Below are 14,919 nucleotides of genomic sequence, written 5' to 3' on the forward strand. Positions count from 1 at the left end.
TTCTAACACAGGGCCGTCCGTGCTCCTTCCCCACCATCAGTCCATGTCACCCCCTACTTAATGGAAACCAAGGAGTAGTCCCGACTGTCCAGCCTGTTCCATCGCTGTCCCCTCCAGAGAATCCACTCAGTGGTTTTATTGGCCTTGAACTTCCTTTATACTTGATCTCCATAGAATACAAGCATTCTTTAAATAGGATCAAATATGCATAACAAAATTTACTACCTTAGCCATTTTAAAGTGTAGTGTTCCATATATTCACAGTGTGTGGAATACAAGCATTTTTTAAAATAAGCAATTACATGGCATTCTCTATGTGCCAAGCACTGTTCTAAGCCCTTTTCACTCATTTAATTGTTATAATCCTCCAAATAGCCCTGCGTGGTAGGTACTGTAATTATACTGATTTTACAGATGAGGAAACGGAGGTGTGGAGAGGTTAAATAATTTGCCCAAGGTCACTGTCTAGTAAGCAATGAGTGATGTGCCCCAACTTGCAGGAGGCTGTGGTCTCATCCCACTTGCTGGTTTCAGCCAAAGATTAAACCAGCAAGTCCCAGGTCCATTGAGGACCATTGTCCTTGGTGGGAATTGGGCAGGTTGGCCAGGAGCACCCTTAGGAGGCCCAGACTTTAAGGGGTTCCCTCAGGGTGAACCTGACCTGATCTGGTCTTCAGGGTCTGTAATGGTGAAGTCCCCCCTGAACCGGGAGCTGGTTGCCACCTATGAGGTTACTCTCTCGGTGATTGACAATGCCAGTGACCTACCAGAGCGCTCTGTCAGCATGCCAAATGGTGAGTCTCCCCACAGTCATCTTCCATTGGTTACTCAGAGCTGATCAGGGCGGAGTTGCAGGCTAGGAATGGCACAGACTTGGCCCCGGGGAGGAAGCAGCAGGACCCAGGGGGTTGTGAAAGGTGGCAGCTACAGGGAGGCCCAGGGTGGTTGTGTGTCCCAGTTATTAAGCAGAGTTCAGCAGTGGGGGATCCAGAACCCAGAATTGTGTGTTCATGAACCCCAAAGCTCAGACTAGGAAAGAGGCTTGGTGGAGACTGGGTGAGAAATGAGAAAAGGAGGGTTACAGAGACTTAGGGCATAATCCGTTGTCAGAGTTGGTAGCGAGGGTGTGACTGGGATGTGAGACAGGAACCTCAGATCTGATAGGAAGCCACAGGGTCAGCCCAGAGGAAGAAAAGCACAAGGAAAGATGATCTTGAGGCTACAGACACCACACTGGGGTGCACAGGCACTACAACAAAGAAGAGGGAGGCATGAATGCTGCTTTCCGCAGGCCAGCCCAGGCCATCTTGCCTGTAGGCTGAGGCATGAGCTGGAAGGAGCTGCTAGAGGCATGGATTTTTTATGGGAAAAGTGGGGAGCAGGGAGGGGGATGTAGGGACCCCTCCTGCCTCAAGTGGCCATGAGACAAGGACAGCTGCTGGGGTGGGGAAATAGGCCTGGCAGATATCATCTGCTTATCTCTACAGCCCAGAGGACCAAGTCATGAGGAAAGGGCAAACTTGGTCATTTCCTACATGTCCTGTACTCAGAGGGCAGAGGGCCCAGAGATCACTCAGACAGGAGTCAGAAGGTTGAATCATGGAAAGGGTCTCATTGGACAGGTTAGGAAACTGAGGCACAGTAGGCACCAAGGTTACTCAGCTTGCTGGTAGAACACAAGCTCCTTTCCCTATGGAAGAATGAGAGGCCAGACCAAAGGAAAGGGTCACGTACCACCACTCAAGGATCAGGTCAAGCTTCAGGGATCCCAAGAGGGCTGTGAGATGCTGCCACCCTCTCTAGGCATAGCTGAGACCTAGGAAGGCCTGGCCCGGCCACATTGGTGGCCCTCACATCACCCTCACCCCCTGCCTTCACCCCAGCCAAGCTGACGGTCAACATCCTGGATGTCAATGACAACACGCCCCAGTTCAAGCCCTTTGGGATCACCTATTACACAGAGAAGGTCCTGGAAGGGGCCACCCCCGGCACCACGCTCATCGCTGTAGCAGCCGTGGACCCCGACAAGGGCCTCAATGGGCTGATCACCTACACCCTGCTGGACCTGATGCCCCCAGGCTATGTTCAGCTGGAAGACTCCTCAGCGGGTAGGTGGGACATCTGCCAGAGGAGGGTTGGTGGACATGTGTGTGCCTGTGTGACTTCCCAGAGGGGCCTTGGTCCCCACTTCTCATCCTCCAGTTGAGCCCCACCATGGCCCTTCAGTGGGCTGGGCCAGAGCCAACATGGTCAAGGTTCCAGTCACTCCCAGATGCCCAAACTAGAGGAAAGGAGAGAGTACCTTGTCCCAGGCTGAGATGGAAGGCCCCTTTAAGGTCTGCTGGAAACCTAGAATACTCCACCACACAAGCTTACTCTACACTCACCCCTAGGTATCTAAGGGGGATGGGTTCCAGGACCCCCCTTGGATACCAGAATTCACGGATGCTCAAGTCCCATTGCCAGCCCTCTATCCACATTCACAGTTCCACATCCCCAGGTTTAACCAACAGCAGAGTGAAACCTGAGGGTATGGAGGGCTGACTATGGAAGCTAGAAGGCCAAGAGGGAGTATCCCAGAGGAGACCATAGGCATGTTGATGTTCATCTACTTGACTTGGGAAAAGCTTTCTCGCCCCTCCAGTAAAGAGAATAGCTAAATACCAGATGCTCTCAGCCCTCTGACCTGACACTGGGGACTGCTCCTGGCCATCCTCCTTCTTCAAGGGACCACACCTGCCCCTCAGAGCTCTAGATCCTTCTCTTCATATTGTGGAGAACTTTGTAAGTGAGGAATGTCAAAAATGGTACTGGTGTGCCTCTGTGTCCTAGGGAAGGTCATTGCCAACCGGACAGTGGACTATGAGGAAGTACACTGGCTCAACTTTACTGTGAGGGCTTCAGACAATGGGTCCCCACCCCGGGCAGCTGAGATCCCTGTCTACCTGGAGATTGTGGACATCAATGACAACAACCCCATATTTGACCAGCCTTCCTACCAGGTGGGTGGCCAGGCCAACAAGTTGGGTGTAGGACCTGTGCCCATTCCTTGGGGTCTTTGGTCATCTTTCTCTACCACCCTGCCAGCCTCTAAGCCTCATGGGAATGGCTCCCCCATGAGCAGCTTGATACCTGGGCTGTCCATATCAGTGAGTTCCTGGACTGGAGGACTGATGTCAGCCTACTCTGTCCCCCTGCCCTCTGGGCTCCAGGAAGCCGTCTCTGAGGACGTGCCCGTGGGCACAGTCATCCTGACGGTCAGCGCTACTGATGCCGACTCGGGCAACTTCGCCCTCATTGAGTACAGCCTCGTAGATGGAGAGGGCAAGTTTGCCGTCAACCCCGCCACGGTAAGCTGGAAACGGAGGGCATGGCTTTGGGGTGTGGGGCGCGCGGAGCAGAAAAGGCTGAGAAGCCACCAGAAGTATTGTAGTTATCCCCGCTTTTCTGGGTCCTGCCGCCTGGAGCTCTGTAACGTCAGAGGTTTTTTAGCCGAGTCAGCAGGCCTTGTTCCCAGAGTCCCAGACATCCCATGGTCTGAGGCCTTTCTGTCCCAGCAGACATGGAAGGAGGTGGCCAGAGTCTTTTGGAACTAACCCTTTATGGGACAAAACTTCTGATATGTGTCCCCAGCACACTAGAAAGCTTGACTCAAGTCCACGTGACCACTTTTTGAAACTGTCAAGTGAAAGGCACAGGCAGCCCTGCAGAAGGGGAGCACAGTGTGTGCGCGCCTGCTGGAGATGTGGCCCTGCACTCAGCACACCCTCCAGGCTCTCAGGAGTCTCAGACTTGTGGGAGAGTGGAAACTCCAGAGAAATGATGGGTGATGGTTTCACATGTCTGCAAATGGGCTCAAAGCGGCTGTTTCAGTACGGAGAGAGCCCTGCAGCCTGCGGGTGGTCGGTCAGGCGGGCCTTCCCCGGTTGCTGGGCTGGAATTAGATTTTCCCTCCCAGTCCCGCCCCTGCCCCATCCCTCTTCATTCTGCCCTCTCAGTAGTGTTCGGTGCTTCCGGCCTGGAGTGAGCAATCAGACATGCCCCTAGCCCAGCACCGTGCACAGTGGATATTTATGGCATACCACCACATACCTGGCCGGGCAGTGAGCTCCAGCCTGGGCTGCTTATCCCATCTCCAGGTGGATCAGGGCAGTGAGGGCAACAAGAGCCACTAGAATGAGAGCTCCGTGGGGACCGGGGCTGTTGTCTCTCCTGTTCACTGCTGTATCTCCAGAGCCCAGAGTAGTGTCTGGCACACAGTAGATGCTCAGTAAATACTTATTGAATTGATGAAGGACCTGATTCCACCCTCCTCCTAATAGGGTGACATCTATGTGCTGTCCTCTCTGGACCGGGAGAAGAAGGACCACCATATCCTTACTGCCTTGGCCAAAGACAACCCTGGGGATATAGCCAGCAACCGTCGAGAAAATTCCGTGCAGGTGAGGGGCGCAGGCTAGGGTCAGGGACTGGCATTGTGGAAGCAGCAAGAAAAGCCTTTAGAGACTGACTACTGCAGAGCCACCTGGTCACCTTAAAGACATGGTGACAGGAAGGAAAAGGCAAGAGCTTAGCTGGGTGGGTCACCATGGCTGTGGCTTAGGGAGACAGGACTCCAGCGGAAATCTCTTGTGCCAAAACTCTGCTAAGGCAGCGAAACATCCCTGGGTGTTATAGAGCCCAGGGCGCCACAGGGCCAAGTGTCTCCATGGTATCTCATCGAAAGAAACACAGTCCTGCAACCAAACATAATTATAGCCAATTATCTTCATCTGTTTCTTAAAGAACATTCAGGAGGGATCAAATTCACAGCCCCAGTTCTAGCGTCCACACAGTTGCTCTGAGGCCAGTGTCCCACCTTCCGAGCTCGACCCCATTTTCATCCAAACTTCTATTCCTTGAGACTTTGCTTTCCCTTTCTTTCTTCTCCCTTCTTTCTACCTTGTCCGGTCATCTTTCTGCATTCAGTTCTTCCAGTTCCCCACAGTACCCTAACCATGCAAAACAAAAGCTCTCCTGGGAGAGGAGGTAAGAAGCTGGGTGGGCAAATTCTGTACAGCAGATGTGGGGAGGGTCTCATACACGTCTGAATCCTGTCCCGGGCACATAGCCATTGCTGTGTGGGGGAAAGAACAGGATTTGGAGTCAGAAGACTAAGGCTGCCCCTCTTCCAGCGCAGTGGTGAGCGGGGCTGGGGGGTGGGGAGGAGGGGAGTGTGGTAGAGGGGGAGCTGGGAGCGGGGATTGGAAAGTACTTTGTTCACTAAAAGGAGCTCTTAAAATCACTGCTGTGGAAAGCTCTGGTGAGGATGCAGCCAGGCAGGCCACAGCAGCCAGGGGGAAAAAGGCCTCCTGGCCTGATATGTCCATAGGATCCGCCCCAGGCTGTGGGGCCAGCAGAGAGAGCCAAGTCCCAGGCCTGGTACAAATCCCAGTCAAGAGCAGGCCTTCAGGGGTGGAGGAATCACAGCCCAGCATTACGGTACAGAGATTAGAGTGAGATGTCTGGGGCTGCTGCGGGGAGGAGCAAAGGGCAGAGTAGGAGGTGGGTGACGGGGCTTCCTGCTCGGGGGCCCAGACGCAGAGCACCTGCTCATCACCCTGTGAGCCGCTGAGCATTGCCTCAGGCCAGCACTGCGCACACAGCCTCACAGTCCAGAATACAGCACATCGTCACGGTGGGCCTCACCGGCCCCACCATCCCACCACCAGTCAGGTGGCTCAGGTGGTTGGGGCCTCGTCCTGTACAACAAAAGTTGCGGGTTTGATTCCTTGTCGGGGCAAATACCTAGGTTGCGGGTTTGATCTCCGATCAGGGTGCGTATGGGAGGCAACCAATCAACGTTTCTCACACCCATGTTTCTCTCTCCACCCCGCCTCAAATCAACAAACATACCCTTGGGTGAAGATTAACAAAAAGATGTATTGTCCCCAAAGTACAACTAAGGAAACTGAGGCTCAGGGGGTTAAATAAGTTGTTTGAGGCCGGACTCTGAGGATGGGCCCTGTCCACCTCTTCTTACCCCCATGTAACTGGGTCACCTGAAGTAGCCCCCAATATGCACCTGACCTTTGACCTCAACCGCCCCCAGGTGGTGATTCAGGTGCTAGACGTCAATGACTGCCGGCCCCAGTTCTCCAAGCCCCAGTACAGCACGAGCGTTTACGAGAATGAGCCAGCGGGCACCTCGGTCATCACCATGATGGCCACCGACCAGGATGAGGGCTCCAATGCGGAGCTGTCCTACTCACTTGAGGGCCCCGGCGAGGGTACGTAGCCTGGTCCCCACTCGTGATGCCTTGGAGCCGGGGGGTGGGAGAGGCCGGCTGCCACGGGAAGGACGTCTCAGCCAGAGCCTTGGCCTGCTCTCTGCCCCACCTGCCAGAGGCCTTCCACGTGGACATGGACTCAGGCCTGGTGACCACAAAGCGGCCACTGCATTCCTACGAGAGGTTCAACCTGACCGTGGTGGCCACAGATGGCGGAGAGCCCCCACTCTGGGGCACGACCATGCTCCTGGTGGAGGTCATTGACGTCAACGACAACCGCCCCATCTTCGTGCGCCCCCCCAACGGCACCGTGCTCCACATCAAAGAGGTACGCCTGTCTCCCAGGGTCTCCTACCTACCACGCGCGGGAGAGGGAGAGGGCAGGGCCCTTGTGAAGGTGGGGAAACTGAGGCCAGCAGAGGGAACAGACTTACTCAGCGCCGCACAGGGCAGTACTGAACAGTGTCGGTAATATGGGCTGTGTCAGCAAAAGGTCTTGGGTTCAACTTGAACTCCATCACTTACCAGCTAAATCACCTTGAGCAAGTGACTTCTCTGAGTTCGTTTTTTCACCTGCAAAATGGGGCTGAAAATAGTAGATGTTCCATCTCCTGCTCTTAGATGCCTGCCAAGAGGAACAGCGTCCCCAGAAACCCACTTCCCCCAACTTGTCTCAAAATAAACACACAGGCCCCTTCCGTCCGTCTGTTGTTCCTGCTGATACCAAAGTGTAGACGGCCAGCCTGGGAGGTGAGGCTGGGCATCAGAATAAGCAGCAAGGGGAAGTGCCTGAGCTTCCGGAAGCTCTCCAGTTCTTCCGTTCCTTGCTTTAAATTGCCTTGTGAAGATAACGAAGTCCTCCTCTGCCGCCTGCCCCTCCTTCCGCTCAGCACCCAGGCCCCAAATGCTCCCACTTGTTCTTCGCCCCCAATCTTCAGCATGTCTCTGCATCTCAGAATGCGAGCATTAAGCTCTTGTCGTCATTCTGTCTCCTCTTTCAGGTCCCATGGAAGAAACTTCTGCCAGGCTGAGCTCTAGGGAACAGTGCTTTTGTATTGTGCTTTGCTTTTACCGGTGTCTGTTGGGATGTGTGCGTGGTCCTCCTGGCTTTGCCCACTGGGACGCTCAGAGCACTGGGCTCACCTCGAGTGGCCCTGCCCGGTCCTAGCAGACACACCTTGCCTCCCACCCCTCAGTTCCTGTTTTCTGGCCAAACATTTCTTTTCTGTACCCTAATTTTTTTATTTGTTCACTCCTATTATAATTTATACTTTCTTGTAAGTTGCCTTCAATCCCCTTTGTGGAACGAGGCAGGGTAGAAATTTTTAAGCATCTAGTTTTTTCCCACACCAAAGGCCCCATTTACTGACTTTTTCCCTTCAAGGCCCCATATTTTGAAATACTCACGTCTCCCAAACAACCAGCATTTGTGAATTACCTGTTTGTCCTCCCACTTTCTACTCATCAGCTGTACCTGCCATTCAGAGTTTCTGCTGGTCGTGCTCAGCGAGATAAGCAGTGAAGCCACGCTGAGCTGGTCATTTTTCAACTAAAAGCAAAGAAACGCTCTTTTGCTTGTGCCCCGAGCGGCTTTCTCACATGTGGGTCAATGTATGACATCAATTAGGGTTTGACATCTTCGACTTAACTCAAGGGATTCAGGAGGCTGGGGCTCGGGGAGGTGAAGTGGCAGGTCCAGGTCACTTGGTGTTAGTAACAGACTAGAACCCAGGTGTCCAGTCGGCATCCAGTCCATCACCCTACCTGCCTGTCCCCCATTGTGTGGATGGTGTTGTTTGGGGATACTTAGCGCTCCTGTGATTGGGGGAGCAGAGAGCAAGACAGACCCGAGGACAGAGAGTGGCTGTGGCCTCAGCTTTTGGACCCCTCTTGTAAAGCATAGCATGCAGTGGGGTGGGAGGGATGAAGGCAGCCCCTGGAAGGGCGGTCACCCTGAGGGTTGGAGCATGGTGGGTCCTAGGCTGAACCACCAGTGGGCAGTGGCCTTGGCTAGGGGTGGAGTGAGGGGATGTTCTAACAGATGCTCGGACTCCAGGAGAGTCCGGCCAAGCAGGCAACCGTTCCCTGAGGATGCTGAAAGGTGTCAAGGACATTCTACTACAGGAGGAGAAAGAATGAGAGCTCTGTGAGGGCCAGGAGCCGGGATTCTCCCAGCTGCCCCAGGAACCTCCCTGCCCTGCCGCCCCCACAGGAGATCCCACTGCGCTCCAATGTGTATGAGGTCTACGCCACAGACCAGGATGAGGGCCTCAACGGGGCTGTGCGCTACAGCTTCCTGAAATCCACGGGCAACCGGGACTGGGAATACTTCACCATCGACCCAATCAGCGGCCTCATCCAGACTGCTCAGCGCCTGGACCGTGAGAAGCAGGCTGTGTACAGCGTAAGGGGGAGAGGCCCAGCTCAAGGAGCGTGGCTGAGGGAGGGGCTTTCCTCTGGGTGCAGGGCCACCACCTCCTCACCTAGAATGACACAGGAATGCCCAGCTGGGGGCCTGTGTCTCCTCCTCTGACTGTGCTGCTCTACCCCCAGCTCATCTTGGTGGCCAGCGACCTGGGCCAGCCAGTGCCATATGAGACCATGCAGCCGCTGCAGGTTGCCCTGGATGACATCGATGACAACGAGCCCCTCTTCCTGAGGCCTCCAGTGAGCTCTCACCCATCCCCTGCACCTGTCACACCCACGCAGGGGTTCCCTGCCTGCAAGCCCACACGTGCATATACTCCCCTGTGCACCCTTTACCATATACACAGGTTGCCCACTGAAACTTGCACACACTTCACGGGACAAATATTTATTGAGCAACTACTATTTCAAGGCACTACCCAGCCGTCAAAAAAGCAAAAATGCCTGACCCCTGGAGCCACATTCTCCTAACTGCACGCATGGCACACAGAAGCCTGAAAGCCAGCTCTGCTTTACCAAGCTAAGACTGGACCCGTGCTGTGCCTCAGACTCTCTGACTCGGCGGGTTTTCCTTCTTGTGTGCACATGGCATGTGAGGTTCCCTGGAGACTCTCTGTGAATGTGCACGCGCATGTGCACACGCGAGAGTGTGGCCCTTCATTCAAATGTCCATTCAGGCGCTGGGAGACTTCAGAGCATGTGCAGAGCCCAGCCCTGCCCTCACAGAGAACGTCCCTGGGTGACACCCTTGAGGGCAGAGCTGGGGTCTCCCAGGCCCAGCCTTTGTTCCCTTGAGGTTACAGTCATTCTGCTCGTCCCACAAAGTGTGGACGATAAACTCCGTCGGCACCCACAACAGCTCTGCCTCGGGCCCTCGGGCAGGAGCTGGAAGCTCGGGCCTTGCCTTGACCTCCTGTGATGCCCTTCCCTACCCCCTGCAGAAAGGCAGCCCCCAGTACCAGTTGCTGACAGTGCCTGAGCACTCACCACGTGGCACCCTCGTGGGCAACGTGACAGGCGCTGTGGACGCAGACGAGGGCTCCAACGCCATCGTGTACTACTTCATTGCAGGTGGGGCCTCGCGGGGCCAGAGCCCCCCCTACCCTGGGGCTGGAGATGACCCCAATATGCCCTGCCCTGCCCTGGCCCCGCCCCCTCACCCTGTGCCATGGTCCCATCTTCAGCTGGGAATGAAGAGAAGAACTTCCACCTTCAGCCTGACGGGCGTCTGCTGGTGCTAAATGACCTGGATCGGGAGCGCGAAGCTCTCTTCTCCTTCATAGTCAAGGCTTCGAGCAATCGCAGCTGGACGCCGCCCCGTGGGCCCTCACCAGACCTGGACCCGGTCACTGACCTCACGCTGCAGGAGGTGCGCGTCGTGATAGAGGACATCAACGACCAGCCACCACGCTTCACCAAGGCTGAGTACACTGCAGGTGCCGGGACTGGAGCCTGGGCACGGGGTGGGCGGCAGGGAGGGGGGCACCCTGCCTACCCCTTACACCCACCTGCCCGTTCCTACAGGAGTGGCCACTGACGCCAAGATGGGCTCGGAGCTGATCCAGGTGCTGGCCCTGGACGCAGACATCGGCAACAACAGCCTGGTCTTCTACAGTATCCTGGCCATTCACTACTTCCGGGCCTTTGCCAACGACTCCGAGGACGTGGGCCAGGTCTTCACCATGGGTAGGGGTCTGGTCATACAGGGGTGGCCTCCAACCAAGACCTCTGTTGCTGCACTGACTGCGGTCTGGAAGAGATGGGGGTGGTCTCTTTGGGCACCACGTATGGATGGCCGGCCAGCCAGCCAGGCCTTCCATTCATTCACTCACCCATTTATTGTTCGTCTAGCCAGTCACCTATCATTTATTAATCCTTTCATTCAACCACCTGTCCATATCTTCATCTACCCACCCACTTCCTTTTTCCCCTTCTCTTCCCATTTCCTCCTCCATCCATTATTTATCTGCCCATCCACCCATCCATCCATCCGTCCTTCTCATCCATCCATCCACCCACCCATCTGGTTTCCCATTCGCCTTTCCACATATCTACCTGACTTCCCATGTGTGCTCCATGTAAGGCACTGTGCTAGGCACTGGGGAGCCAGAAGTCAGAGAGCACACTTGTACCTACAAGTGTGCACATGTGCTTGGGTACTTCCCTGGGTGGGCGGCTGAGCCTCTGAGTTACGTTCTAGAAGGTGTCCCAGTGGATGTCCCATTACCTTACTTCCAGTCCCAACCCCTTCCCTGACCTTCTCTGTCTGTAGAAGTCAACCCAGACTTCTTGGCCTGGCGTTCAAGGCTCACCAGGTCCTCCTCCTAATCCCCCTTTCTGGTTCCGCAACCACCTACTATTGTTAAGGGCCCTGTGCCCAGCCAAACTGACCTGCGCGTCATTCCTTCAGCCTGCTCTGCACCATCCGCTCTTGGGCCTTAGGTCCCTTCTCTTTGATTCCTGGGATACTGTCCCGACCTTGACCTCCACCTTCAGATGTGCTCCCCACAACCATCCTTCAAAATCTAGTCCATATGCTACCTCCTCCAATCACACAACCAGAACCATCCTTTTGTCCTCTGAGCTCCCTCTGCTCTTATTTTAATAAACGAAAACACAGAGAGGCTAAGTAGCAAAAGGTCGCATAGCTGGAAAGTGGTGGATTTTAAACCCATGTCTACTGTCTTCTAAGAGAAGACTGGGGAGCACCTCCTGTACTCGTTTCTCTATGGAAGAATTCTGAACTGTGTGTGTGAGAGAGACAGACAGACAGACACTAAGGAGGCTCAGAAGGACCCCAGTAGGGGACACCAGATTCCCAAACTCATCATCCTCAGGCCAGCACACCCCACAATTGTTCTGTTTAATATGCAGAATGTTTAAATGGCAACTTGGGTCAATAGTTAAAAATCAGGAGAGTTCATTAGAAATCTGCAGAACAGGTGCAGGTCTGGCAGCGCAGGCTGCCCACTCCCACCACACACGTAACAGCCAGGCTGCAGCCGGCGCTGGGCTCTGCAGACACCTGGGCCCGAGATGCTGCAGGCCCAGGCTGCCTCCCCTCAGTGTGTCTCCTGCCTCTGGGGATTCTAGGACACTGGGTGGCCCCTGAGCTGCTCCCCACTGTGGGCTCTTCCTGCAGGGAGTGTGGATGGCATCCTGCGCACCTTTGACCTCTTCATGGCCTACAGCCCCGGCTACTTTGTGGTGGACATCGTGGCCCGGGACCTGGCAGACCACAACGACACAGCTATCATCGGCATCTACATCCTGAGGGATGACCAGCGTGTCAAGATTGTCATTAACGAGATCCCCGACCGTGTGCGTGGCTTTGAGGAAGAGTTCATCCGCCTGCTCTCCAACATCACCGGGGCCATTGTCAACACCGACGACGTGCAGGTGCCCACAGAACCCCGCCCCCGGGGCTGGGGGCAGTGGAGGGAGAAGAAAGGGGCAGTGGGCCACTAGCAGGGGCAGGTTATTGTGGAGAGGTGAAGGGCACGAGAAGGGGTATATGTCCCCTCAATCTTTTCCTACCTGCGTAGCCCTGAGAATGTCCTTCCAGGTCCCCGGGCCTCGGTTTTCTAATCTAAGATGTTGAAGTGACGGGCATCATGCTTGGTCCTCAGCGAGCACTTGGTAGTGACGGGTTATTGGTAAAGCAGGGCAGGAGGGGCTTTTAGAAGAGGCCTGTGCATCCCAGCCCATCCCTTACACGTGCCACACCCTGTGATGCCCCTTCGTGCCTAGTTCCACGTGGATAAGAAGGGTCGGGTGAACTTCGCACAGACAGAGCTGCTCATCCATGTGGTGAACCGAGAAACCAACCGCATCCTGGACGTGGACCGGTGGGTGGGGCCCCGTACGCTGACTGCCGGTCCGCCTCCCTGCCCTGGAACTGGGGAGGGGGCCCACCAGCAGATGCATAGACAACACCATCAGTCCTGCCGTGTGGCGGTGGGCAGGGCCACTAGAGAGAACACTGGGTATGAGCAGAGCCTGCCCCTCTGCACCTTACTCTCCCCGTCTGTAAAATGGGAGCATTACACCGATTGTGAGAATCAAACAGGATCCTGTATGAAGGGATGGTGAGCCCTATAAAATACAAAGCTATCCTAGCTGGGTGGGCTTCAATCTTCCAAGGCTTGGTGTGGGGGTGGGGGTGAACTTTAGGGGTCCGAAGCAGGAACTGAGCAGAATGGCCTGACTGAGGCAAGCTTTGGGGGGCGGCTGAGGATGGGAGCTGAGGCGCCTGCACCTTGCCCTGCCCAGGGTGATCCAGATGATCGATGAGAACAAGGAACAGCTGCGGAATCTTTTCCGGAACTACAACGTCCTGGACGTGCAGCCTGCCATCTCCGTCCGGCTGCCCGACGACATGTCTGCCCTGCAGGTACCCCTGGGTGGCTCCTGCCCCCCACCCCCTGGCCGCCCCGGGGGCTCTCACCCACTCACACCTGGTCCGGTTTCCCCAGATGGCGATCATTGTCCTGGCCATTCTCCTCTTCCTGGCCGCCATGCTCTTCATCCTCATGAACTGGTACTACAGGACCATGTGAGTGACCCCTGTGCCCTGAGCCCAGCTGCCCAGCCTGCTCCTGGGGTAGCTAGGGAGGGAGGCAGGCGGTGCCAAGAGGCCAGCCCAGTCCCAGCCTCTCTTACCAGTGCTTCTCTCTGCCTCCCTCCAGACACAAGAGGAAACTCAAAGCCATAGTGGCTGGCTCCGCAGGTGAGCAAGGGCTGTGATGGGCAGGGAGGTCAGCAGGCAGGAGGGGCTCCTGGGGAACTCGCAGGCCCTGGACTGGGCCCAGGCTCCCACCCCTCCATGCCCCCAACCGCTCCCCGCAGGGAATCGTGGCTTCATCGACATCATGGACATGCCCAACACCAACAAGTATTCCTTTGACGGGTGAGTGGGGCCCGCGCCCTGCCTGGTGCCCTCTGGGCAGGCCTGCCAAGGGCCCAGCTGACAGCAACTTCCCTGCTGCCTCCCAAGCAGTGAGGGAGACAGACTGGCTGAAACCTGGGGTGTTAGCGCCCCCTGGTGGGCTAGCCTCCCCACTCTCTCCACCCTCAGAAACTCACTAGCTGGGTTCCCCACCCTTGATAGGCCCCAAGTTCAAGGGTTGGGGGGAGTTGACTATGGTCTGTGGGTACAGAGTGAAGCTTCCAAACTGAAGCTCATTCAGATTGGCACGTTGTCGTGTCCTGGTTCTAGTGGGATCCTAGGGGGTGGACGCACCTACAGGTGCCATGGGGCAAGGGGCCTACCTTCGGCCCCTAAACCCCTATTCTGTGCGAGATGCTACAGTTGGCAGGCCACAGAAGCACGAAGGGGTGAGGTTGGTAGAGCCTCTGTCTACTCAAGCCTCCCATCCTCACCCCACCCCACTCCCCACCTGCAGGGCCAACCCAGTATGGCTGGATCCTTTCTGCCGGAACCTGGAACTGGCCGCCCAGGCGGAGCATGAGGACGACCTGCCGGAGAACCTGAGCGAGATCGCAGACCTGTGGAACAGCCCCACCCGCACCCACGTGAGCCAGGCCAGAGCCAGGGGCGGGGTAGACTATCATGCGGGACAGGGTGGAGGGAGGCTAGGTCTTTGCCAGCACCGGCCAAGGAGCTGTTTTCTAGGAGGTGGTCCCCTACCCTGTGTGTGCATGCACACGCCACCTCAGGTCCAGCTAACAAACATCCTTTGCCCCCAGGGCACTTTCGGACGTGAGCCCGCAGCAGTGAGACCCGACGACGACCGGTACTTGCGGGCAGCCATCCAGGAGTACGACAGCATTGCCAGGCTGGGCCAGGTCATTCGGGAGGGGCCCATCAAGGTGAGCCCTCCCTGCAGGGTCCCCCAGCACCCCCGCCCCCAGAGGCCCACTCCCAGACCCCCGCCTAAGCTTGGACCTGCTCCCAAAGATACAGGGAGGGGAGAAAGTCATCTCCGCCTCCAGGTGCAGCTAGACCTGCCCTCTGCTGGGGCAAGAACACCAGAGCAAGAGGGGGCCTGGGCACTGGGGCTGACTGGGAGCTGCTTCAGCCCGAGGTGCCCTCAGGACCAGGGCGCAACTGAGAGCTGTCGCCAGGCTCTGCTCCTGACCCTCTACACTAGGGTTAGAGGCCTGGGACTCCGAGATTCCTAGTCCCCTTCCATGGCCCCGGTGAATGAGGGGTGAGGCGGCGGGGGAGGGCCGAGCTGGGGGGTTAACCCTCTCCCTCCCC

At 56.3% G+C, this 14,919-nt stretch overlaps 1 protein-coding gene across 3 annotated transcripts in view; it reads left to right on the plus strand.

The window, feature by feature from the left end:
• LOC112305473 (cadherin-23) overlaps positions 1 to 14,919 on the plus strand; it is a 73,353-nt gene that overhangs the window by 56,512 nt on the left and 1,922 nt on the right. For all 3 annotated transcript variants that reach the window (XM_053923245.2, XM_024561196.4, XM_053923244.1), the window contains 20 exons: positions 678 to 794; positions 1,884 to 2,108; positions 2,833 to 3,002; positions 3,213 to 3,350; positions 4,323 to 4,442; positions 6,092 to 6,269; positions 6,386 to 6,597; positions 8,482 to 8,673; positions 8,823 to 8,936; positions 9,638 to 9,767; positions 9,881 to 10,132; positions 10,221 to 10,382; positions 11,839 to 12,095; positions 12,447 to 12,544; positions 12,969 to 13,089; positions 13,172 to 13,251; positions 13,385 to 13,425; positions 13,545 to 13,605; positions 14,102 to 14,231; positions 14,406 to 14,528. In XM_053923245.2, coding sequence (XP_053779220.1) covers positions 678 to 794; positions 1,884 to 2,108; positions 2,833 to 3,002; positions 3,213 to 3,350; positions 4,323 to 4,442; positions 6,092 to 6,269; positions 6,386 to 6,597; positions 8,482 to 8,673; positions 8,823 to 8,936; positions 9,638 to 9,767; positions 9,881 to 10,132; positions 10,221 to 10,382; positions 11,839 to 12,095; positions 12,447 to 12,544; positions 12,969 to 13,089; positions 13,172 to 13,251; positions 13,385 to 13,425; positions 13,545 to 13,605; positions 14,102 to 14,231; positions 14,406 to 14,528 — 2,921 coding nt within the window. The remainder of the gene's footprint in view (positions 1 to 677; positions 795 to 1,883; positions 2,109 to 2,832; positions 3,003 to 3,212; positions 3,351 to 4,322; positions 4,443 to 6,091; positions 6,270 to 6,385; positions 6,598 to 8,481; positions 8,674 to 8,822; positions 8,937 to 9,637; positions 9,768 to 9,880; positions 10,133 to 10,220; positions 10,383 to 11,838; positions 12,096 to 12,446; positions 12,545 to 12,968; positions 13,090 to 13,171; positions 13,252 to 13,384; positions 13,426 to 13,544; positions 13,606 to 14,101; positions 14,232 to 14,405; positions 14,529 to 14,919) is intronic.

This window comes from Desmodus rotundus, chromosome 4 (genome assembly GCF_022682495.2).
Source record: "Desmodus rotundus isolate HL8 chromosome 4, HLdesRot8A.1, whole genome shotgun sequence".
Taxonomy (NCBI): domain Eukaryota; kingdom Metazoa; phylum Chordata; class Mammalia; order Chiroptera; family Phyllostomidae; genus Desmodus; species Desmodus rotundus.